General features: G+C 39.9%; 1 protein-coding gene across 1 annotated transcript; it reads left to right on the top strand.

Annotated features, from left to right (window-relative positions):
• The first annotated feature begins 264 nt into the window (after window positions 1-264).
• Window positions 265-24,207, top strand: NIPAL1 (NIPA like domain containing 1). The gene is made up of 6 exons (XM_037034174.1): window positions 265-422; window positions 11,143-11,400; window positions 13,290-13,346; window positions 15,984-16,074; window positions 19,554-19,714; window positions 20,449-24,207. Exons 1-6 carry the CDS (start codon window positions 377-379, stop codon window positions 21,060-21,062), a joined length of 1,227 nt encoding a protein of 408 aa, XP_036890069.1. The 5' UTR covers window positions 265-376; the 3' UTR covers window positions 21,063-24,207.
• Window positions 24,208-24,425: the final 218 nt, after the last annotated feature.

The raw sequence follows: 24,425 nt of genomic DNA, 5'->3' as shown, positions 1-24,425 counted from the left end.
AGTTGGCTCGGCAGCCCCCAAGCTGTCAGAGATGCCTTCACCCTACGAGGTGTGTCTGTGCTTCACTACTGCGCGGCTTCAGCAGCGGTGAGGAGTGGCAGTGGGCTATTCCGCCATTCACACACTTGAGACCAGGGATGTAACCTCCGCTTCCCACGGAGAAGTACAATCCAACCCAGGCGGTAGGGGCGTGGCTTGTGCGGAAGCCCCACCCATCCATTTCCATTGGCTGAGGCTGTCCGGGGGCGGGGTCAGCTCACAAAAGCCTGGGACACCACAGCTGCTGCTCCGAGGGAACGCAGGTCCATGGGTGGGAGAAGAAGCCCGGCAGGGTAAGGAGCAATCGCCTACGCCTGGGAAGCCCTGTTTGGCGGACATGGGGGGAGAGGTGAGGCTGCCGCCCGGAGAGCCCTGCCGAGAAGGTGAGTGTATGCCCAGCCAGAGGTCCTGGCATCTTGGGTGGCGAAGAGAGCAAGTGGGCGGTCCCGGGTACTTTGCGACTCTTAATTCATTCATCGTGTATTAACATTCAGTCATTCAGTCAGTCACCCAGCCAACGAGGCAGCAACTATTTATTGGTGCCTACAATATGTCTCTTTGGGAAAGCCTGAACCAGTCGAACAAGACATACGTGGCTCCCACTCTGCTCCGGGAGGCAGATGCAGGTAAATTACACTGTGCTTAGTCTCGTGATGGAGAAACTCAGGATGCTGTGGAAAGACTCCCAAGTCTCGTCTGAGAAAGATGTTTCCACTGACTCAGACTCACTTCCAGAGTCCGCTGTCGACACCACCCTGTGGACAGAGGACGTGCCCGGGAACCTGGCGGGAGTCCCGCCTGGCACCCTGAGCTTTCTCTGCGAGGGCCAAAGGCCGTGGAAAGTCAGGCGCCCTGGACAGATGGGGAGCACGCGGGGCCCACCTGGGCCGCCCACTCCTCTGTCACTTCGAGGTGAAGACGTCCCCTGCCCCACCAGCCTCCAGTCTGACTCTCGGGCAGTCACATCGCCGCAGCGTAAAGCGAGAGCCCGACGTCAGAGGGGACCGGAACTGGGTGCAGTCGTTTGTAGGTTTCTCACTGCTGGCTCGGCTGCGGTTTCAGTCCCCACCCCACCGCACCCCAGGTACTCGGAATACAGGCAGCCTTTCTACTGTCACAAGGCGTGTGTGGGTCCGGATAAAAGAAGGCACTGGGGGGGGGGGGTGCAGAATGGGGGCGGTAGGTATGACAGGAAAGGTGTGGATCAACTGAAATTGTGACGGTTTCCACAGTTTCAAGGAGAAAGACAATGTTTAACTTATCTGATGATGATGTAAGGAGGGTGCGGATAGTGAGGGACGTGACAAGAACTATATAAACTATATATAAACCAGAACTTTTCCGAACTTGCTGGCAACTTTCCCGTCTTCTCTCTTCCTGGTCCCTACAGCTGATCCCTTGATACGGAGAGGGTTTTTCGTTATTGATTTTAGGCGGTGAACTAGTCAAAAGTCAAAACTGTGGCGAGAGAGAAAAGGGACACTAAGAGAGAGAAAATGTCTGGAACAATTCACACACTATTCAAAGGTGGAGATTTTGGAAGGGGTTGCTTAGGTAGCTGGGTCTAGATTTCCTAGATAGTGAAGCTGTGTGAGCTTTCTCTAAATAATTCCTAAACTAGTCAAGTCAGACTGTTACTAACCCATCCGCCCATGTTTACTCAAGGATCTGTAAGGAGGGTGTGTGGATTACACCAGCTTGTTTGAAGGTCCTAGCAAAGCAGGATGTTTTTCCTGCTTTGCTAGCTAATACATTTAGTTCCAACACGAAATATTTGAGCTCAGTGCTTAATACCTGTGATTCATTGTGGCAATTAATTGTGTGGGAGACAGGTGGGAGAACCCAGAATCCACATTGTCAGAAGTGGTGGGAAGAGACTAGGTTTTGGCATCAGTCTTCTCAGCTATAATTCAGCTTCCTTGAGTCTTTCTTCCTCTATAAACTGGGAATCATTCTTACACTTTACAGTTGTGAGGAATAGAAGTGGGAGGGATTACATATGAAGCCTGACATGGAGAAAGGGCTCAATTTTAATGAGTCCCATAGGCCAGGCATTGGCCCAGGGCCTAGTACAGAGGAATTTGCAAGATAGCCTGGTCCTAGAGTTTAGGTCCAGGTCCCGGCTCCCATGCAGTTTACTGTCCAGATGATAGATCATATGCAAGAAACAAATGAATTTTAAAAAGGACAACAGTGGTGAGTTTCATGGATAATGTATTGAGAAAATTGGGATGTTCCGACTGGGTACACAGAGAAGACTCGCACATGGGCTGAGACCCAGATGAAAAGGAGTCCATCATACACTCTGATAGAGCATTCCAACCCCTAGTGTGGTTTTTCCTTTTAAAATAATAAATGCTTCAAAAGGCCTTCGAATCCAAAATTATCTCAAAAAATAAATTTAAACACGTATGAAGGGGCTTTTTTATTTAGGGTTTTTATATTATACCATCAATTCTACAGATCTTAATTTAACTCCAGTAGAGCTTTGTTAACATAAAACTATGAAACGATGAAAAGAAAATGTGAGAAGTACCCCTATCACCTGTGATGCACCAACTGATTATGTGCCAGGAGACACCACAGACAGAAAGATCTGATTTGGCAGTAGGGAGAGTTGGAGGAGGAGAGGGATCGATCCAATGGTTTTCAAACTTTTCTTTGAGTGAGCCGCTTTCCCAGGGTGCAGCCAACTAGCAGAGTGAAAAATGATGTAGGCTGTATTTAGAGCTGACTCAGCCTCTTTCTGATTTTGAGAGGAGAAAATTGAGGAACTGTGCCCCTCTTTGAGAACTGGCTCTATCTCTCTTATACCGATTCGGACATGTCTCATCCTCATGTATACAATCTTAAATTTTTAAAACAGTTTAACATAAAATATGTCCGTTTACCCTCACACATATTAAATTCTGTGAGTTTATTAGGTAGTCATTATATCCCTTTCACAGATCCAGAAACCAAAGCCCAGATTGAATAGGTTTTAAAATGAGTGATCAAACCAAGCACAAAATGACTTGGGCCTTTGTGTTTTCTGTAGGTGCCATCCCCTTTCTCTGGCCTCTTGGTGCAGTGGTACACATTTTAATGATTCTGAGATTTTACTCTTTAAAAACATCATGCTGTAAACATGACTACTCAAAATTCCAAATGATCACAACTTTTATTTTCAGGACAAGCTGCGTTTTCTGTATAAAATCTAACAGTTTATATGTTGAACTAAAAGAGATGTCCTCCAGATTTTTACTAGAAGTTTAAAAGCACAGGTTGTTTTTCTAGCCTCCCATATTTTTCCTAAGCGCCGAAATTCAAAGGTGCAGGAGTAAAGGAGTAAAGTGCTTAAAGGTGGAAGGTAGTAAAAATTCTCCACTAAATGTTGTTTAGAGAACAGCATGCTATTCATTGTTTAGTTTAATATTTAATATGAACTATATCAACGTTTAAAAATCTCTATATAGAAGCATGCCTATTAAAGTATTATTTTTAGGTTCTTTTCCTGCATCTTCATTCTTTAATCATTTTATTATTTTTAAGGGGATTTTATCTTAGCAATTTAGTAAGTTCAGTAACATTCAGGTTGTAAAGTGGAAACAGTAGTTTATTAGGAAGAATGATGGTTAACAGTCTTCTTACACTTCTTGGCTTCCAAACATAGTGATATTGGGAAGATCTTGTTTAGAGATACGGGTTTTTAACTTTTAAAAAAATCAACAGTGTCTTTTCAATTTTATTTTGGTTCATCGAAATAATGAACCAAAATAAAATTGGTTCAGCCCTATCAGAGTCGATATGAAAATATGTCTATTATGGCTTGCTTTCCAAATTTGCTCAAAATTATGCCTCATTCTTATTCTGCTCAACATTTGCTCAAAGTTATTTCTCATCCCGGTTCTGTGCCCTTTATTCCTGTTCACTTGTTTCTTCCCTCACTAAAATCATCAGCTGCATGAGAACAGAGACCTGTTCACCTGCCCTGTTGATCACTGTCTCGCCAGTTCCTGGTACAGGGCATGGTACCCAGGAAGTGCTCAGTGAGAATTTGCTAAGCGTTGAATAAATGAATACCTACCATAGTGCCTTGCATGGTAGGTGTTCAACAACTATTTTGTTGAGTGAATTAATGAAATAGCCATTCAGAGATGTGATACTGTTATATATAAAGCCATAATTAAATTGTAAGACATTTGTTTGGCAGTGTTAAACAGTATGATATGGTGGAATTTGATTGAGAAGTTTCTTTAGATTGGAAAGGCAGAGGTGGCATTTTAAGAGAGTGCTTAGTGACAAGGAGGAACTAGCTATGTCAGTCACTACTTCACTACTTAGGCTAAGTAAAGGTTACTTAAAGCTTTAAGGTGAGAAGGAACCTAGCCTATGAGAGGAACTAAAAAAAAAACATAGTAGGGAATGAAGTTGTACAGATAGCTGATAGACCCTTGTAAACTGTGGTGAGAATTTTGGGGGTTTTTTCTGAATGAGAAGGGAAGCCATTCTAGAAGTTGGGAAGGTGAAATGACAAGATTGGACCTGCTTATTTAAAGGCTGATTTCACCTGATCTTGTCCCCTGCTATGCTGCAACCTGATCTCTCACCCCAGCCAGTCAGCCTGGATGGATACAGGTCCTCCAACCCCTTAAGCACATTCCCACCTCAAGTTATTTGCTTTTACACTTAGCAGAGAGGTTTTCCATATAACATGTTTTTTAAAGTATTTCTTTATGCTGCTTTTACTGCTTTCCACGGCACTCAACATAGTATGTAGTATTAGTTCACTTGTCTATCTTGTTTCCCCTCATTAGAATGACTGTAAGAAAGTATAGACTTTCTTTCATTCACTGTTGTGTCCCCAGCTTCTAGAAAATGCCTGACGGATAATACTCAGTAAATATTTGTTGAATCAATGAGTGAAAAGACAACTAGTGTTGTTTCAGAGAATGGCAGAGAGAGTTAAACAGAGTAATACAATGTAATATCAGAGGTGTGCAAGATTCAAACCATGTAAAGGTTTAGAAAAAGTCTAGGATTGGGAGTTCAGATTTTATTACAATTGCAATAAAAAATTATGGTGGGGGAGGGGGGAATGAAGCAGGGAAGTGACACAATCTGATTCACACTGGTTGATATCTGCAGAATAAATTTAGGGACACAAAGAGATTTCACTCATTTTTTCCTTTGCTAATATGAATGGGCAGGTATATCAGTCAGCTATTGCTACATAACACAAACCCGAAAACTCAGTGACTAAAACAATAATCATATAGGGTGGGGCAAAAATAGGTTTAGCTGTTGTTTGGGTGGAAAATAATACAATAATTAATAAATAATAATACAATAATAAACTGTATTATTATGAATATTATCACATATTCACCACTATAAATCTATTTTTGCCCCACCCTGTATATTCCTACTTATGTGCCTGTAGTTAAGTTGATGGTTGACTAATATAAACAGGGCTCACCCAGGTGTCTCTGCATCTGGCTACATGTCCAGCTGAATTTAGCTTCTTTTTGTGGTGTTGCTGGAGAAAATAGGAGTCTTCCATGTTATCACAGGAAATACATTTCAGGGATATGCGCATAGGAGGATTTGAGGATAGTGGCAAGATTTATTAGAGTGAAAACAAAGAACTGTTCCCAGGAACACCATGCCCAGTGTCTCATCCTTGACCAGGTAGGTGGCTCAGCTGCATCTTGTTGTGGAAGAAGTCCAGCCTCTAGGGCTGCAGGTCCACTCTCATCTCCCACAAGCCCAGGAGGAGGGCCAGGCCCCAGAGCTGCTGCACCACTAGCCTGGCACCTGAGGCTGCAGTAGTCCAGTACAGTGTCCATTCCCATCTGGCCCACACTGGGTGCTCCACTTCGGCCCATGTGGCTACTGAAGAAAGAGAGAGAGAACGCAGGTGCTACTGGAAGGGGCCTTTTTAAAATTATATTTCCTTGGGCTTAGACAAGAGTAGGCTTTCTTGGACTCTTTGGAGTTTTTTGCCCTGATCCTCTCTGGTCTTTTTCCCAGGCTAGACTCCTCCCCTTTATGGTTGTCATTTTCGCTCCTACTGCGCATGCCTCATAGTTTTTCTGTGTCATCTGGCTTCTTCTACTGTACATGCCTCAGCAGAGAAATTTCCCTTTGGCTGTTTATCCTCCCTTCACCCCCACCACCCCCAGTTAATCTGGGGAAACTGGCTGGGTGTTCCCTGGGTAAGTTTGGAAGCCTGCCTTTCCTGCCTACTCAGGGATTATGTCCCTTCGGAGTGTCTGTGAAGCTGCTCCTTCCCAATTAATCAGGCTTAATATCTTATTCCATTTGCTTCCTTCTTTTCTTAATAACTGACTAACTACTGTCACAGTGGGATGAGGTCAGATCTGTTCCATGTATTTTTATTCTGGGACTCGGGCTGAAGGGGCAGCAGTTCCTCAGGGTAGTTCTATTCCTGATAAATGCAGAGGTTCAAGAGAATAAACCCCAAAAGATGAGCAAATATTGACCCTCTCTACATATTACCTCTGCTCGTGTCCCATTAGCCACCAACTCAATTCCATCTTGACATCCGGGGAAGAATACTCAGCCCACATCATGAGGATAAGGGAGTGAATATTTGCTGAATTTAAGCTAACCCATAGAACAGATAGTGAAACAATGATTCCCTCGAACTAAAAATATCTTGCAATGATTAAAAATGTAGTTTTATGCAACCCCTGACTTCTTAGGAACTGGTTATTCTACCTCATATAATAAACTGAACAATTTAAATTGATCTCTGTAAGCAAATTGTACTAGAACAAATTATTCAAAGCAGTTTATCTTTGTATAAGCATTAATAGTAATTTTTATCGGGTTTTGTTTGTACTTTATGGTTTTACTTTAGAGAAGTAAAAAAAATACTAACTGGAGAATTGGGTTACTTGGCCTTGGTTTGGGCAGTTACACAACTTTGGAAAGTCACTTAAGAACCTGGCATCAGTTTCTTTAAAATGTCTTCCAACTACAAGTGCCTGTGAGTTTAGAACTAGTCCATCAGCAATATTTATGAGCTGCCGGGAACATCAATAAATTACCCTGGGAAAAAAAACAGCTTACAGTCAAACCACCAACTTGTAAAAGACATCTTCAGAATCAAGTCCAACACCCTCATTTTAGAGTTAATGAAACTGAAGCCAAGAGTGATTACTCAACCTGTCCATCAATATAGATGGTATTAGAACTTAAGGGGAAAGTCGTATACTCCTATAGGAAATGTAACATTGTTTTTAAATTGTGTGTAAGTCAACTTTCACACCTCTATGTAGAAGATATGTATTAAGTTGAACCATATGAAGCTGCTATTTTTGTAACATCAAAAATTATCAGATATTAATTACATATGGTTCGACATATTTGAGAAGTTATCAGTATTGTTCATAAAAGCAAAAACTGTGTAAATTACCCAAATGTTTACCAATAATAAAACAAAAATTAAGATAGTCATACAGTGGAATTCTATAGAATAGAATAGGGAAAAAGACAAAACCTATAGCCATATGCAGCTACATCAATAAATCTCAAAAACAAGTCACCAAAGAATACATACTCTATAATCATATTTTTATATGTGCAAAACCTGGCAAAACTAAACACTTTACTACTTGAAGATACAATCATGTAGGGGATTTTTTTTAAGCAAGAGAATGTTCAGCAGAAAATCAGGATGGTCATTACCTCTGAGGGGTACTGTTTTATTTCTTAAATTGGGTGGTTGATTCCTTGGTGTCTATTGAATTGTTTTTCTTTATAACTGACACATACTTCCTAAATATCAATTACTCAGTATTTAGAAAAATAATCCAAGACTGCTCTATCCAGCAAAGCTTTCATTTAGAATGGAAGGGCAGATAAAGTGCTTCTCAGATAAGATCAAATTCAAGGAGTTCATCATCACCAAGCCCTTATTATATGAAATGTTAAAGGGACTTATCTAAGAAAAAGAAGATAAAAAATATGAACAGTGAAAGGACAGCAAACTCACAGTTACTAACAACCACACCTAAAACAAAAGCAAACCAAGAGAACAGCTAGACCAGGAGAGGAACCATAGAAATGAAGAATACATGGAGGGTTAGCAACAGGGTAGTGGGAGGAGGAGAAGGGGGGAGAAGGTACAAAGAATAAGTAGCATAGACAGTAGGTAGAAAATAGGGGGGAGGGCAAGAATAGTATGGGAAATACAGAACCTAAAGAACTTGAGACGTGGTCATAAACTAAAGGGGGGATGGTGGGGGAGGGGTGTGCAGGGTGGAGGGGAATGAAGAGGGAGAATAGAACAACTGTAATGGTATAATCAATAAAACATATTTTTAAAAAAGAAAAATAAATAACGAAATCATCAAAGAAGTACTGCATGCTCCCTGCTGGCAGGAGTATAAATCAGTTGTCACTTCAGAGGATGACAGACAGCATCTATGAACATGAAAAATAATGAATATAATAGATTTTCTCTTTCTGTGTTGATTACAGTTTGGATTCAGTTATCTGTCTAATTACTTTGCTCACACAAATCTTAAAAAAACACCTCTGTTTTGGAGATCTAATTACTCTGAAACACTGCCAAGTGCCTGCCCACACATTCCTGTTGCCCTCCGCTCCACACGCACCAACTCACCATTCACTTCCTCCTTCAGTCCTGTCGGCTGTAGGCTGGCTCTCTCCTTAACAAACACCCAAAACATAAAATAATTTTCGTTCTAAGGTCAGTAACTACACCAGATTTTTCTATTTCTCCTGCCATAAAACATGCAGCATTGATGCCTGCCAATTACAATGAGAACTCGCAGAATGCCACAAAGATTATTTGCTCTCCCTTAGCACCCTCTGCTCCCACACCTCCTAAAATGTTGGAAACATTCTGCTGTGTCAACAGCTTAAAAAGAATATTGTTCCACTGGAATGGGATCCACCCACACAGTTTTCGGAGATGAAGTTTTGGAATGGATAACTGTGTGGCAAATGACAGCAATGCAAACATGGAATTCACTGGGAAGTCAAGTCACATGTTTCCTTAAGAGTTAGACCAATTGAAATTCTAACTATTAAAAATTACATTCCGTTCTTGGGGTTTGAATGAAATGAACAGTGCCCAGAACGAGATTGCTAAGGGATAGCTTGTTTTAAAAATGTACTGCAATTCTTAACGAGAATAACTGGACTGAAAATCTGTCGAAGATACAGAATATCCTTGAAATGATGTATAATTCTCCTCAAAATACTTAGGAGTTTTGTTTCAGAATTTATCTTGTATCTCTAAATCAAAGTTGATTGATTTTCAAGTTGCAGAGATAAGTGAAATACTAATCATGAAAAGCTTAAATTCAATCATTTTACTTTTTCTAGATGTGACCTTTATGGTTGTTTCACTTTATATGTGGTAAAATTCAGATGATTTCATAATGTTTTGCTGGGGAGGTATCCATCCAATTAAAGTTTTGCATTGTTTGATCAAACGGATTTTGATGTTTTGTTTTGTTTTAGTTATGCCTTAAGTTTTTTGAGATGTAAAATTGATTTTATTATTGAATTCTAAAATTATACTTGATTAATTTTTCTTTGCCCTTTTTTTTATTTAGGGTAATTTATCATGGGGAAATATGACTTTAGAAAGAAAAAAAATTGAGAAAACAGTCTGAAAATCTAGTCGCAATGTTACCTGTTGACAGCTTTTTAACTGGAGAATGGATTTTAAAAGTTTGTAATATGGTGTAAAATATTTTGATTTTGCCTTTTAGTGTTTAGCGTCAAAATTCCAAGGTACTTATTTAATCATGGGTCTGGTTCAATAGATTACATACTTATTTGAATCCTATTCTTCAAGCCTGCTGGCAGTTAATTCATTTTTCTCTTAGATTTTATTTTACTTAGAAGAAGGGAGATTACATAGACTTGAAAAATCATTCTCTTGCCCTGGAATGTGTAGCTCAGTGGATTGAGCGCGGGCCTGCGAACCACACCATTGCGGTTCGATTCCCAGCCAGGGCACATGCCTGGGTTGCAGGTCAGTTCCCAGCAGGGGACTCACGAGAGGAAACCATACATTGATATTTCTCTCCTTCTCTCCTTCCCTTCCTCTCTAAAGATAAACAAATAAAATCTTTTAAAAAAATTATTCTCTTCAGGCAGAGTGGTACAGAAAATAAAATCTTTTTTTAAAGATTTTATTTATTTATTTTTAGAGAACGGAAGGGAGGGAAAAAGAGATGGAGAGAAACATCAGTGTGTGCTTACTACTTGCACGACCCCAAATAGGGGGCCTGGCCTGCAACCCAGGCCTGTGCCCTGACTGCGAATGGAACAAGTGACCTTCTGGTTCAATCCATTGAGCCACACCAGCCAGGGTAGAAAATGAAATCTTTTAAATACATTTTCTGAAGTGCATAATTCATACATCACCAAATGTGTTAGATACATTTCCAGTAACATGGTGATTTCTAAACAGGAGACAGACTTATAATATGGCATGACATGGATTGGGGGTGAGGACTGTGATGAATGTCTGTGTGTAAGGCAGGTCTAAACAGCTACCTTCGCTGGAGCAGGTTACTGTTTTTCTAGAACCAAGTATCACCAAGATTTTCCAATTCATAAGAGAAACCCAGACTTTCATGCACAACTTCTCATATTTAGATGATAACAACTAAACAAATTTTTTTAAAAATTTAAGATCCTGCCCTGGCTGGTGTAGCTCAGTGGATTGAGCGCGGACCTGTGAACCAGAGGATCGCGGTTCGATTCCCAGTCAGGGCACATGCCTGGGTTGCAGGCGGGTTCCCTGCAGGCCAACTCCCAGCAGGGGATGCATGAAAGGCAACCATACATTGATGTTTCTCTCCCTCTCCTTCCCCTCTAAAGATAAATAAATAAATAAAATCTTTAAAAAAAATATTTAAGATCCTGTGTGAGCCAAACTGAACATGTCCATAGGTCTACAGACTACCTGCTGGGCCCTTCCCTTCATGCAACAACAAAAAAAAAATGGTGTTTTGGGACAGTCCACTCAGGTTTCTTTTTCTTGCAGAAGGGGAGTAAACATGAATGCATCTCCTCTTTGTTGACCTTCCCTTCTCTCTTTTTTTCCAGGCTACGTGCTGTCCTTGGTCTGTCCAAACTCCTCCCAGGCTTGGTGTGAGATCACAAATGTGTCACAGCTGCTGGCTGCTCCTGTTCTCTACGGGGACCTGAATTCCAACTTGAGCATTTCTGCAAATGTAGAAAACAAATACAGTCTTTTTGTGGGCCTGGTACTGGCAGTAAGTTCCAGTATTTTTATTGGCTCCAGCTTCATACTAAAAAAGAAGGGCCTTTTGCAACTGGCCAACAAGGGTGTTACTAGAGCTGGTAAGAAATGAATGCAACTAACAAATTCACGTTTCTAACTGCAGAGATAATCCACCTGTAAGATCATAATGCTACATTAATAATATTTTATTGTCGTCATTTATTGTAGCGTCTGTCTCCAATCTTAGCAGTTCTTTTCTCAGCAGTGTCCAGGTTTGAGCCAGCTGTGTCTCCCTTCCAGAGAGTCTAAAATTCTTGCTTCCAGAGGTTTCGAGTGTAGCATGGGTTCTTTTCATAGCTTCATTCTGCAATTTTGGGAGTCAAAAATCAGGTCATACTACTCTGCTTGAAACACATCAGTGGCTTTTCTTTGCACTCAGAATGCAGTCCAACATCCCCCGACAGCCTCTGACTGCCCGCATGAATCAGCCCTTGCTACCTCCCCAGCTTCATCTCTGCTATGCTCCCAATCGCCTACTTTCCTCTGGTTCTTGGAATATACAGAGTTCTTTCCCACCTCAAGGTCTTTCCCCTTGGCCTGGAACGCTTTTCCTTCTCCCCTTCATTTGGGTGACTCATCCTTGAGGTCTCAGCTTAAATATCATCACCCCAGAAAGGCCTTCCTGGGCCACTCTCTCTGGGAAGGCCTCCCACACCAGCGTGCTCTGTCATTCTCTATCATAGCATTAATGGTGTCCTTCATTGCCCCTAGAATAATTTGTCATTGTATATTCATTGTTTATTTACTTGTTGTCAACAGGTTTACCTGTTTATTGACAGTAAACTCACAAGAACAGGAGTCTTCCCTGGCATAGTGTTTGCCACCCAGTAAATATCTGTTAAATCAAGTGGATAGTGATAGAATTAGGTTGCTATGGATACTGACATTTCACATGCTGACTAGCTCGGCTTGACTACCCTTCATTAACCATGAATTTCATATTCATTCTTATCAAGAATAATATTGTAACAGACGTAAATATTATCCTAAGATTCATGTGGAAAAATACATGGCTACAAATTGTGCAAACAGGTTTATAAGACTACTATTAAGTGGAGATTGGCACTATCAGAAAATAAAACATCCTATAATGCTATCCTAATTAAAGCAGCTTGGTACTGGCATTCAAAGGATAGATAAAAATAATAAAAGGTAATTAAAAATGTATAAGGGGGCCCAAATACATATAATAATTTAATGTCTGGTTTTTAAATGGCATTTTAATTCACTGGAGAAAGGATTTATTATTCAATCAAAAAGTATTAAGAAAATTTGTCAAGAATTAGAGGGAAAAATATAAAAGAGCTACTTTATACCATTTATCCAATCAAATTCTACATAGTTTACAGTTAAAATGAAATCTTTAGCCCTGGCTGGTGTAGCACAGTGGATAGAGCATGGTCCTGTGAAGCAAAGGGTCACTGGTTCAATTCCCAATCAGGGCACATGCCTGGGTTGCAGGCCAGGTCCCCAGTAGGGGACACATGAGAGGCAATCACACATTGATGTTTCTCCCACTCTTTCTCCTTTCCTTCCCCTCTCTGTAAAAATAAGTAAATAAAAGATATTTCTTAAAAAATGAAATCTTTAAAAAAAGAGAAAAGAAAACAAAAAGAAGGCCTTTCTAAGCATAAAGATAAAGGAAAAAACTATTCTGTGTAAAGGAAGAGGTTACTGGATTGACCAAAAAATAAAAAATATCTATGTAGAAACAACTTTAACTAAACACCTAAAATAAAAAGGAAATGACATGGGTAAAAAAATCTAAATATAATAGAAAGTGTTAGAAGATCTTGGGAAATGGCCAAGTAAATAAGTTCAAGACTACATATACTCATTTGGCCTTAATGCTTGCCTTTTCCAACCATATTCCAGTACCTAGAAATCAATTCTCCAGACCTTCTTCCTCTACTTTATAACTTAATTAAAATTTTTATCGTTTTCCTAGGTCAAGGTGGACATTCTTACCTCAAGGAATGGCTCTGGTGGGCAGGATTACTCTCAAGTAAGTCCTAACACTAAGAATAGTGTTGATTTTTAAAATGATAAATTGCATGAAATTGTTCAAAATTGATTAATTGTTGTCCTAGTAAGGATGGCATTTAAGTCCCGAAACTTTTTTTGCAGGTATAACATACTGTCTTACATATAAAATGTCATATATATTTAGAATTAAGTTTTGCACTCCTTCTCCCACCCCCATGTTCTCAATACTGTCTTGGAATGCCAAGGAAAAAGTTATCATTTGAAATAGTATATTTGATCACAAACTTCTCCTTCTCTTATTATATTCTCCATAACAAGGGAAGAAAATGCTTTCCCCTCACATTTTTCCAGCTCTGAATTAGAATCTGGGACTTTTCTAGCTGTGTGGTTTTTTAAAAAATATTTTATTTTTAGAGAGAGGAGAAAGGAGGGAGAAAGAGAGGGAAAAAAACATCAATGTGTGGCTGCCTCTCACACAGCCCCCACTGGGGACCTGGCCTGCAACCCAGGCGTGTGCCCCGAGTGGGAATCGAACCAGTGACCCTTTGGTTCACAGGCCTGTGCTCAGTCCACTGAGCTATACCAGCCAGGGTTCTAGCTGCGTGTTTTCTAAGGAACGGGTACAATTTCCTGGCCAGGACCAAAGCATGGATAGATTAAAGTTCCCTCTGGCTGCTTCACACTGAGCAAATAAATCAGTGATTTCCAGCCAGTGTGCCGTGGCACACTGGAGTGCTGCAAGAATTTTTAAAACCTGCAATGCCTGACTATGTCGTTAGAGGCACTGACCTCTTTTTCCGTGGGCTGTCAGGTAAGAAATGACAACAATCAATACAACAATATCCATCCACTGCGAATGAATCAAAATTATACCTTTTTTGTCAGATTGGCAAAAATACATATTTTGGGTGTGCTGCCAAATTTTAGTAATTAGTTCATGTGTGCAACGAGATGAAAAAGGTTGAAAATAACTGAGATAAAGAGATGAAGGTGGTCAGCACTCCCCTTCCCCCTAGACTTGCTCTGAGGATTAAGTGAGGGCTCTGTAGGAGGTGACAGCTTTCCCAATGCTAAGGTGATGTCCAAACACCAGGCACTTACCTCCCTCAGGCCCCTTTGCAGATTTCTATCTCCCTCCCAACTCCATTCAACTCTCTTAAAAAACCTAAAGCTTCCAAAGAAAGGACCTCGTAAATTGTAATTCACACCACTGGCTAGTCATCTCCCAGGGTAGCCAGAAGCCTTAAAACTGCCATTTATTTTCCCACACCATTGCAGTATTTGTGAGGTTCTGTTATAAGAAAGAATGAGAATTTTTTTCACAAATGATGGAATCTAAAAAGACAATGAATAAAAATAATTTAAATTTGTACAGACCTTTCTGCTTCTAAGGTGTTTGTACACCTGTTTTCTTACTTCATTTGAAGAAAAGTTGACAAGGACTGTAGTGGGACAATTACAGATGGATATTGAGATGATTCTTTTCTCTTTTCTCTAGAGTCTTCCCATCCTCTACCCACACAAGAGAGTGAAAATATAAGGAGAATATCATATGGCTACATTTAGAATTTTACTCTCATCGTGTACGAAGTGTATGCCAGTACTAAAGAGAAAAAGCATACCTGTACATTAGAGATTTTTATCTAGTGGCAAACATCCAGTGCTTTAATTATGAAATCAATATTTTCCTGGAAAGCCATCTATAAAGATAAAAGCCATCTATAAAGTGTTCAAGAATGCTTAATACTCTAAAAAAACAACCATTGTTCTTATAGAGCAGTCTCCTAAGTGTTTTGTCTTACGATGTTTTCCTAAAGCTAAGTACTCCTATAGCTTTGGCTGGGGCTGTGGGGCTGGGGCATAGCAGATAGAGGGAAAAAGAAAAAGCTTGCTGGTGTGTTTTATCTGTTCTGGAACTTTCTCTACAATAAGCTTGTTTGGCATAGTTTGCCGGCGTGAACACTACATGCTGTGGGCAAGTGTTCAGTTGTAACCCGTGAGAATAATTTGGCCTCAATTCAAGGGCCCAACTCTTGAGGAATTTTCTCTCCCTCCAGAAGCTATTTGCATCACAGTATCTCCTGGAAGTTTCAAGTTCCTCAGATAATATGGGAATTGATGGAGTACATTGTTCTGACTTTTAAACAGCTGCTTGGCTCTCCTTGAGCTACTAAGGTAGTGTTACCTGCTTGTAGGTCACCTGCAACTGATGCCTGACCACGTGGGCCCTTGGTGGGTGACTCTGGCTGTCCCCTGCCTGGGCAGTAGATCTCTACAAAGCATTCCAATTTTACAAGGGTTTTTTGTTGTTGTTTTTGTTAATTTGCATAACAGTAAGTATTCTGGAGCAAACAGAATCATTCTCTGCTTACTCCAAAGCTACCTCTACTAGATTTCATCAGAGTGACCATATATGTTTCTGGTACTGAAGTAACTAAACACTTTATGTGAAAGTTGAGCTTGTATGACCAGGTAATTACAGTTTATCTGCATCCCCAATGCCAATCTCCCCTTTCCTCCATAAACAAAAAGTTAATTATTCCCTCTCGTTCAATCTATCAGTGTCGTTGGGCTAAAAATCTACTGCTTTGCATCTGTTTTCCTGTACTGACAAATAAGTCCATACTTTGTAGTAACGCTGCTGCTTGCTTTCCAGTGGGAGCAGGAGAGGCTGCGAACTTTGCAGCTTATGCTTTCGCACCTGCCACCTTGGTCACCCCGCTGGGGGCACTGAGTGTTCTCATAAGGTACGTGAGCAAGAAAGAGCTTGGATTCTACAGAGATTTTAAAACCATGATACATTTAACTCCACAAGAAATGTAGTGCTAAGCATATCTCAAAACAAAATTAAAAAATTGCAAAATAATTTGAGAACACTACACAATAAATCAGAGTAGAAATACAAAATAGATGGCTTATTGTTATGTAGAAAACCTCTAAGAGAGTGAGCCTGGTTTTCTGCCAACACTAAGTATTTATGTGTTATGTTTGTGATGATTCAACAGCAGATTTTTTGCTTTCTCACCTGATCAGATTGCCATAGCCCTTTTAATTCTCTCTTTTATCATAGTGGTTAATAACCATGGCCATTACTGGACTTTTATTTATATTTTATTGATTATCCTATTGCAGCTGTCCCAGTTTTTTACCTTTGCTCCCCGCCACCTGGTACCCCCTTCCTTCCAGCAATCCCTGCCCCTCAGTGCATGTCCATGGGTCTTGCATATAAGTTCCTTGGCTTCTCCATTTCCTATACTATTCTTAACCTCCTCCTGTCTATTTTGCCCTTACAAATTATGCTTTTTAATCTCTGCACCCTTTCCCCTGGTCTCTTCCTTCCCCCTCTCAGCTGCTAACCCTCCAAATGATCTCCATACCTATGATTCTGTTTTCTGTTGTGGTTGTTTTCATTTTTTATTTTTTTTAAGATTCAGTTATTGATAGCTGCGAGTTTGTCATTTTAATGTTTGTAGTTTTGATCTTCTTTTTCTTAAATAAGTCCCTTTAACATTTCATGTAATACTGGTTTGGTGATGATGAACTCCTCTAGCTTTGCCTTGTCTGGGAAGCACTGTATCTGCCCTTCCATTCTAAATGATAGCTTTTCTAGAGTAATCTAGGTTGTAGGCCCTTGCTTCTCATCACTTTGAATACTTCTTGCCAGTCCCTTCCTGCCTGCAAACTTTCTTTTGAGAAATCAGTTGATAGTCTTATGGATACTCCTTTGTAGATAATGCTCTGCTTTTTCTCTCACTGCTTTTAAGATTCTATCTTTTACCTTTTGTATTCCAATTATAATGTGTTTTGGTGTGGTCCTCTTTACATCCACCTTGTTTCAGACTCTGTTCTTCCTGGACTTGGATGTCTATTTCCTTCACCAAATTAGGGAAGTTTTCTTTCATTATTTTTTTCAAATAAGTTTTCAATTTATTGCTCTTCCTCTTCTCGTTCTAGCATCTCTATGATTCAGGTCTTGGAACGTTTGGAGATGTCCCAGAGTCTTCTTATACTATACTTGTTGTTTGAATTCTTGTTTCTTCACTCTGTTCTGGGTGAATCTTTATTTCTTTCTTATGTTCCAAATCATTGATTTGAATCCTGGCTTCCTTCCCTTCATTATTGATTCCTTGTGGATTGTTCTTTATTTCACTTAGTGTGATTTTTTCCCTTATGTTGTTGCCATACTGTTCTTTGAGCATCCTAATAACCACTGTTTTGAACTCTGCATCTGAGAGGTTGGCTATCTCCATTTTGTTCAGTTCTTTTTCTGAGGTTTTGTTCTGTTCTTTCATTTGAGCCATATTTCTTTGTCTCCTCAGTCTGGCAGCCTCGCTGTGGTTGTTTCTGTGTGTTAGGTAGAGCTGCTTTGGCCCCCTGTCTTAGTGCACCTGTTAAGTTATGGGGCGGAGCCTTAGGCATTGGCCAAGGTGGGGCAACCCACTTCACAGGCTTTGTAGCTCTGTGTGGGGGGGGGGGGGCCTGGAGAGGGGACAGTGTAGCTGCCTGGCTTCTGGAGGTTTGTCTAGCACTCACTCCATTTCTAGTTATTTTACCCACTTCCCATATGCAACTGGCACCCTTCCAACTGTTGCCCTGGTGATGAATGCCAGAGTAGGTGGGTTTACATACATTCTAAGTCCCTGTGGGCCCTTTAAACGGACTCTCCTGAGAAACCAGCAGCTTCTTCCACTGACCCAACCCCCACTGGTTTTTACAGACAGGAGTTCTGGAGCTTTATCTTCCCAGCAGTGGAACCCTGGGATGTGCAGTCTGGCCTGTGGCCGGTATCATTCACTCCTGACGTATCCCTTCCTATTCCTATCTGCCACACTTGGATGTGGGACCACCTGTCCCACTGCCCCGCTGCCTCTCCACACCATACCACATCTCCTCACTTCTCCACTCCAACTCCATGTCTCTGCCCTCCTACCCATCTGGATGAATGTGGCTTCTTTAACTCCCTCAGTGTCAGACTTCCATACAGTTCGATTTTCTAGCAGTTCTGGGCGTTGCTTATTTTGAGGTTAGTTGTAATTCTTCTTGTGGTTGTGCGAGGAGGCCAAGCCTGTCTACCGATGCCTCCACCTTGACCAGAAATCTGCTGTAGTACTTTTTAAAGTACTCTGGCTTTAAAAAGTGTTTTTGAAAGTACTTTTTTCAACTCTGGCTAAAAGTTTTGCATTGTCTCCTGGTTACTTCTGTTTGGAGGTCTCTTCACTTCTTTAAGTACTGGCAAAGGGAATAATGTTTCCATTCATAGAATGTGGGTCTAATAGTTATGCATTGGTCTTTATTATGATCCCAAATGAGTATGTTCAACGTTCCCATGAATACTTACTTTGTAGCTAAGCAACATGTTTGTTTGTGTTCTTTTTCTTTTCATCTCCATTCATTATCAACCTTTAGTAGAAAGATTACGACAATGCCTACCCACTTCTTTTCACCTTCTTTGTAGGATTGTTTTGAGAATTCCATGAGTCGATACACATAAAGCACTAAAACATTGTCAACACAATGAATGATAGCCATTAATAGTAGCAGTGTTGTCCTTGAGGCTGCAGACCTCACAAGTAGCCACAGGAGGGCAACTCTTAGCAAGCACCTGGTAATTGACCAGTCTTTGGTGCAAATAGGTAATACCAGGGCATTGGGTGTGCTTAGGAGCCACAGCACACGTAATGGTGAAGCATCAGGATGGCATAGTCTGGTGCCCATGGTGGTGCCAGTGTGGAACTACCTGAGATCATGGCAACCAAAGTAGACTGGGTAGGTGAAAGTATCAGGGCAGTGGCTGTTGGTAAGGAAATATTTCAATATCTTGACAACCTATATGATTATACTTATGTGAACTAGCTAAATATCAGCCCCGAGCTGAGTAATTCTTTAAGCATTCTTTGAAGTTGTCATGTGTGGATGAATTCTAAATATATCATGCCAATAAGATGGGAAAATTGAAAATGAGTTGAGTGGGTTGTCTTTAGGAGGTCATGGGAAGTTTAGAGGGACACAGAATGTCTATTTTAACTCTTTAGATATAAAAGAAATTATGCAGATTTGATTGAGCATCATTTCTGCGTTTTAAAACCAATCAGAATTTTAGTGTCACGTGACTCATACAGATCAGTTGCTCGGAGACAGAGCTGCACGGGCCACCGGGTGCCTTCTGAGGTGCTATGGAATCAAAAGGTAATTGAACAAGAGTGATTTATTTTTCTTCTCCCAACAGTGCAATATTGTCCTCCTATTTTTTAAACGAGCACTTGAACATTCATGGGAAAATAGGCTGCATATTAAGTATGTTGGGGTCAACTGTGATGGTTATCCATGCCCCACAAGAAGAGGAAGTCGCTTCTTTGCATGAAATGGAAATGAAATTGAGAGACCCAGGTCTGTGATTCAATCAAAAGAAACACTCCAATTCTGCTCCCCTTTCTCTCTTCAAATGAATTGCGATAATATTGCAGTCGGCTTGCTATAAGCCAAGTCATGGGTTGTGACTGAGGTTTCGCGGAGTATGACAAGTCTGAAATGGTGGCACAGCTTCCTTTTGTGTCCATGTGTCCCCTCTACAAAATGAGAGGGGAGGTGAGGAGAGAAGAGACACAAGACTTATGCGCCAACCCAAATTTGGCCACTCTCTCCCTCTGAAAATAAAAAATCAATCAGACAGTATCTGCCATACTACACAGTGTTCTCTGTGAGAGTCAAATGATATTTTGGGGAAGTCCTTTTCAAAATCCTGAGAGCTGTGCAGTAAAGTACTGTTGCTTTTTAAAAATGTCGTGTCACTTGTCTATGTAAAACACCTGTTCTTCTAAACTCATGACTAAAAGATGTCACAAAGACATGATCCTCTGAGCATTTTCTGAAGACTAAATCTGTTTTTCTTTTTTCTTTTTTAATTTACCTCCAGAGAAAGGGGAAGGGAGGGAGAAAGAGAGGGAGAGAAACATTAATGTGTGGTTGCCCCTTGTGCACACCATACTGGGAACTGGCCTGCAACCCAGGCATGTACACTGAGTGGGAATCGAACCAGTGACCCTTTGGTTCACAGACCAGCGCTCAATCCACTGAGCCACACCAATCAGGGCTGAAGTCTAATTCTGTTTTCTTCCTAACAGGATTCATTTCTTTTGCTGTGATCATTACTGTGATTGCCTTGGTGCTGATTTTGATCGTGGCTCCCAAGAAAGGACAGACTAACATCCTGGTCTATATTTCAATCTGTTCATTGATTGGAGCATTTTCAGTTTCTTCTGTCAAGGGCCTGGGAATTGCCATTAAGGAACTATTGGAATGGAAGCCGGTTTACAAGCATCCCCTGGTCTTTGTTTTGCTGGCTGTACTTATACTTTCAGTGACAACACAGATTAACTATCTCAACAAGGCACTGGACACTTTTAATGCATCTCTCGTGACTCCCATTTACTACGTGTTCTTTACATCCATGGTAGTAACTTGCTCCGCCATCTTATTCCAAGAATGGTACGGCATGAAGGCTGGGGATATCATCGGGACCCTGAGTGGGTTTTTCACCATCATCAATGGCATCTTCCTTCTACATGCTTTTAAAAACACCGACATTACCTGGAGTGACCTGACATCCACTACTCCGAAGGAAGAAGTGCTCTCTCTGAGTGGCAATGAAGACAAATATGTCTTACTAGAGAATATAGACTGCTCAAACTCAGGATATGAGGATGACATTACCTTGTTTAGCAGGATTAATGAATGATCAAAGTCTCTACAGACCCTGAACTTGAACCAATAAGAGACATTTGGAGAGAAGGAATACCTGACTCTTGGAAGGACCATTAGGAAAGGTGACATTTTTAAAGTTCTATCTAATAATTTAGATTTGAGGCCAAATAAAAATGCCTGCATTTTTGGCCATCACATTTGGGAATTGATATTTTGATCATCCTCTGGAAGACTTCTGCCGTTTCTCATTTCTATAAACTTGAAATATTCCCTAAGCGCAAAACAAGTCAGAGTTAGATGAGTCTCAGAATAATCTCTTTCTTCTGGTCACAGTGTCTGTGGTCCTGTCAGGTGGCTCTTCATTTCTCTGACAGCTATTCTTAGTCTCACGGCAAGTCCTAGATAAACTCAACTGTGTGCTGACAAGCAGAGAGAGTGTCCATCATTCTCTGATGAGTCATAGTTTCGAATCGTTAACACTGAGGTGTGAGATGACTGATGCTCTTTCCCCTTCCCACAAAGGAAGGAGGTAGCTAAAGGGGAGGGTGTTAAAGAAAAAGAGAGGCCTGCTCTGGAAGTCTGCTCCTGGTGTGTCATACCGCAATGACACCTATGTCCATGGAGAGCTGGTCAATTGCAATTGTCATTTATTGACATATCACAGACAATTATTACCAACTTAAAAAGGGAGGAATTGAAGAGGGAAATATTTTATGCCTTAGGTAAATTAAAGAATTTATTTTTATTTTTACAAAAACAGACACAAGTGATTGTGTTCAGGAGTTCTTTTAACTCAAACCTGAGGAACATAAGATAAAATTGAGTTTCTGGAGAAGTCCAAGTGAATTCAACTTTGGAATCCCCTGTGTTCATTTTGTGCTACTGTCTTTATTTTATTTTAACTACTATCCCAAAGGTTATTTTCCTTAGTGATGTAGGGATTTTTGTAAAGTAATTGCCACATTATTTTAGGATCATATTGTACACTTAAATTCTTCTCACGTATTTAATTCCCATAAGGTGTGTTTTCCACCAATGGTTTGGAAACAACTCGAAAGATCTTTGTGAAAAACTGAATTTATCATAATTGTTCTCTTGAAACTTTGCACTTTCAAGCTTGTTAAGGAAATTGTAATTTTTTACAAACCTTTTTGTACATGAAAATATACATGTCCCACTACAATAAGTGGTAGATTGTCTTTATCTGTGGAATTTTACCCTGGCCACCTTACCTGGAGTGACCTGACATCCACTACTCTATACATTTTATTGATAAATGTTTTGGAGGAATAAGAAGGGGAGTTAACTTCCTACAAAACAAAGTATTAAGACCTCAGGGATTACTATAGGGAAAAAAATTCGGTATGAAAACTTACATAAAATGCTCCTATCTCCAAATGTATGGCAAGAATAACACTTTTGGTGGACTTTAATGTTTATGGACACATCTCTCATCACTCATTGGTTTAATGGAAAAGGGAAAATTAGCTATCTTCTAGACTAAATGTATTTCTCTCAGAACAAAACAATCCTAACCAAAAAAATTGTGACATTGAAAGAACAAAAACCCTCTGGTTCACTGGATTTTTCTGTTCTAACATCCAATGTTATTAATTTTGTCTGTTTGTAACCGAGCTCCAGTCTGTGCTAGGTAATAATAGTAAATGCTGTTATTCAGACTTCTATTAGACTGGCTTTCGAGTTCCCCGGTTCTACTGAACTATGACGGATTTCACAGTGAAGACCTGAGATGACTGCCAAGCCCTAACATGTTGTTCCAGTCTCCCACAGGGTTTAGCGTTGAGAGCAATGTGATGCATTCTAAATTTCTGAAAACTGTTAATCCATGGAAGATACATGGGTCGATACCTCAGGTCAGGTGTGCGTTTACTCTGTTGACTGCTATTTCGCTTTAACTGTATATCAGATAAATAAGCTATGAACACACATTTGTAGACACAGGTAGTATTTTTAAAATGCAGAAATTCTTTTAAAGTTTTTACTTTTTTCTATTGAAAACTTTATTGGTGCCTCCAGGATACCTTCTTGTGAGGAAATTCATGCCATCCAACCTGAGGCTGGCATTTCTTAAATGTCACCTGTCACAAAGCATTGCCCTTGGTGCATTGTGTTCAGGTTGAAGGTTCTTGGAACACAAGAACCATGTGTGCCCTGGCTCAGAAAATAGACTGGTGTTGACACATATGCCCAGGAGAAAGACTGGGAAAAATTTAATGAGTTGAAACATGTTGAGAAACAATGAAATATTTGAAATACTCTAAAAATCCCCAGAGGGCATACGCATTGAAAAACCAAAATGCGAGCATAAATATTGTCGGAGGATGAATAAAATGCTGGATCAAATTTTCAGACCAACCATGTTAGTCTTAAGTGGTAGTCTCACATATGTATATATTTTAATATATACACTTTCTTGATCTCACATAGATGATATCTGAGGGTCAATTATGTGAATACCTGTATATGTGTCATCAGGATTACAAAATTGTCCTCACACAGCCAAATTGAAAGATTGAAACCTTTTTCTAATTCTGTAAACATAATAGTTTCACTTTCTTTTTTGACTTGCAATTTTATTCTTAGGTCAATGGTTAATGATTTTGTTTTTAATGCAGATTACAGAACGTTCATAAAACCCTTTAGATTTAACAGGGTGAAAATAATGCTTTTATTTTAAAAGCATTAAATAAATTCATGGAAAGCACCCCACATCATGCCCGACACATGAGGCATTTAATAAAGTTTATTCTCTTTGAATCAACATCTAATTCTTAGTCTGATTACCAGATAGGTAAGGACCATTAGTTGCCAGTTTTCATACTACGTTCTCCATCTTTTTTCCATTTGTGTACAGTGGCTCATTTTAAGTAATACAGGTGAGAATGAATGCCATTATACTATCCCAACACAAACCAGAACAAAGTGATTCCAACAGAAATATTTTATTCTTTTTTTATTTTTTATTTTAATTGTTGCTCAAGCACAGTTTTCTGTCTTTTACTCCCATCCCAGCCCACCTCCCCAGTCCTCCCTGCCTCCCTCCTATTTTATTCTTCTTAATAAAACTGAACTAAGTGCAATCTTCCAACAAAATTTTGTGGGAAAGTAATTTATATAAATATATGTGAAATGTTCTCATATATTTTGGATAAACTCTATGGTCATGAAGTTTTCTATTTTTCAAATGTTTATAAATACTGTTCTTTTTAAAAGTTTATAAATTTTAAATTAATGTTTCTGTATATTTTTTATTTTCAATAAAATAATATGTTTTAATTATGCTTGTTGCAGTTCAGTTTTTAGTATGTTGAAGTTAAGTTTATGTAATGGCAGAAAGATTCCCCACTTAGTTTTGAGATATTAAAAAGGGGTTTCA

Source organism: Sturnira hondurensis, unplaced genomic scaffold (assembly GCF_014824575.4).
Source record: "Sturnira hondurensis isolate 20B ecotype Veracruz unplaced genomic scaffold, ASM1482457v3 Scaffold0022017, whole genome shotgun sequence".
In the NCBI taxonomy this organism is placed as follows: Eukaryota; Metazoa; Chordata; class Mammalia; order Chiroptera; family Phyllostomidae; genus Sturnira; species Sturnira hondurensis.
Note: the sequence above shows the minus strand (reverse complement) of the source record. Positions and strands in the feature narration are given on the sequence as shown.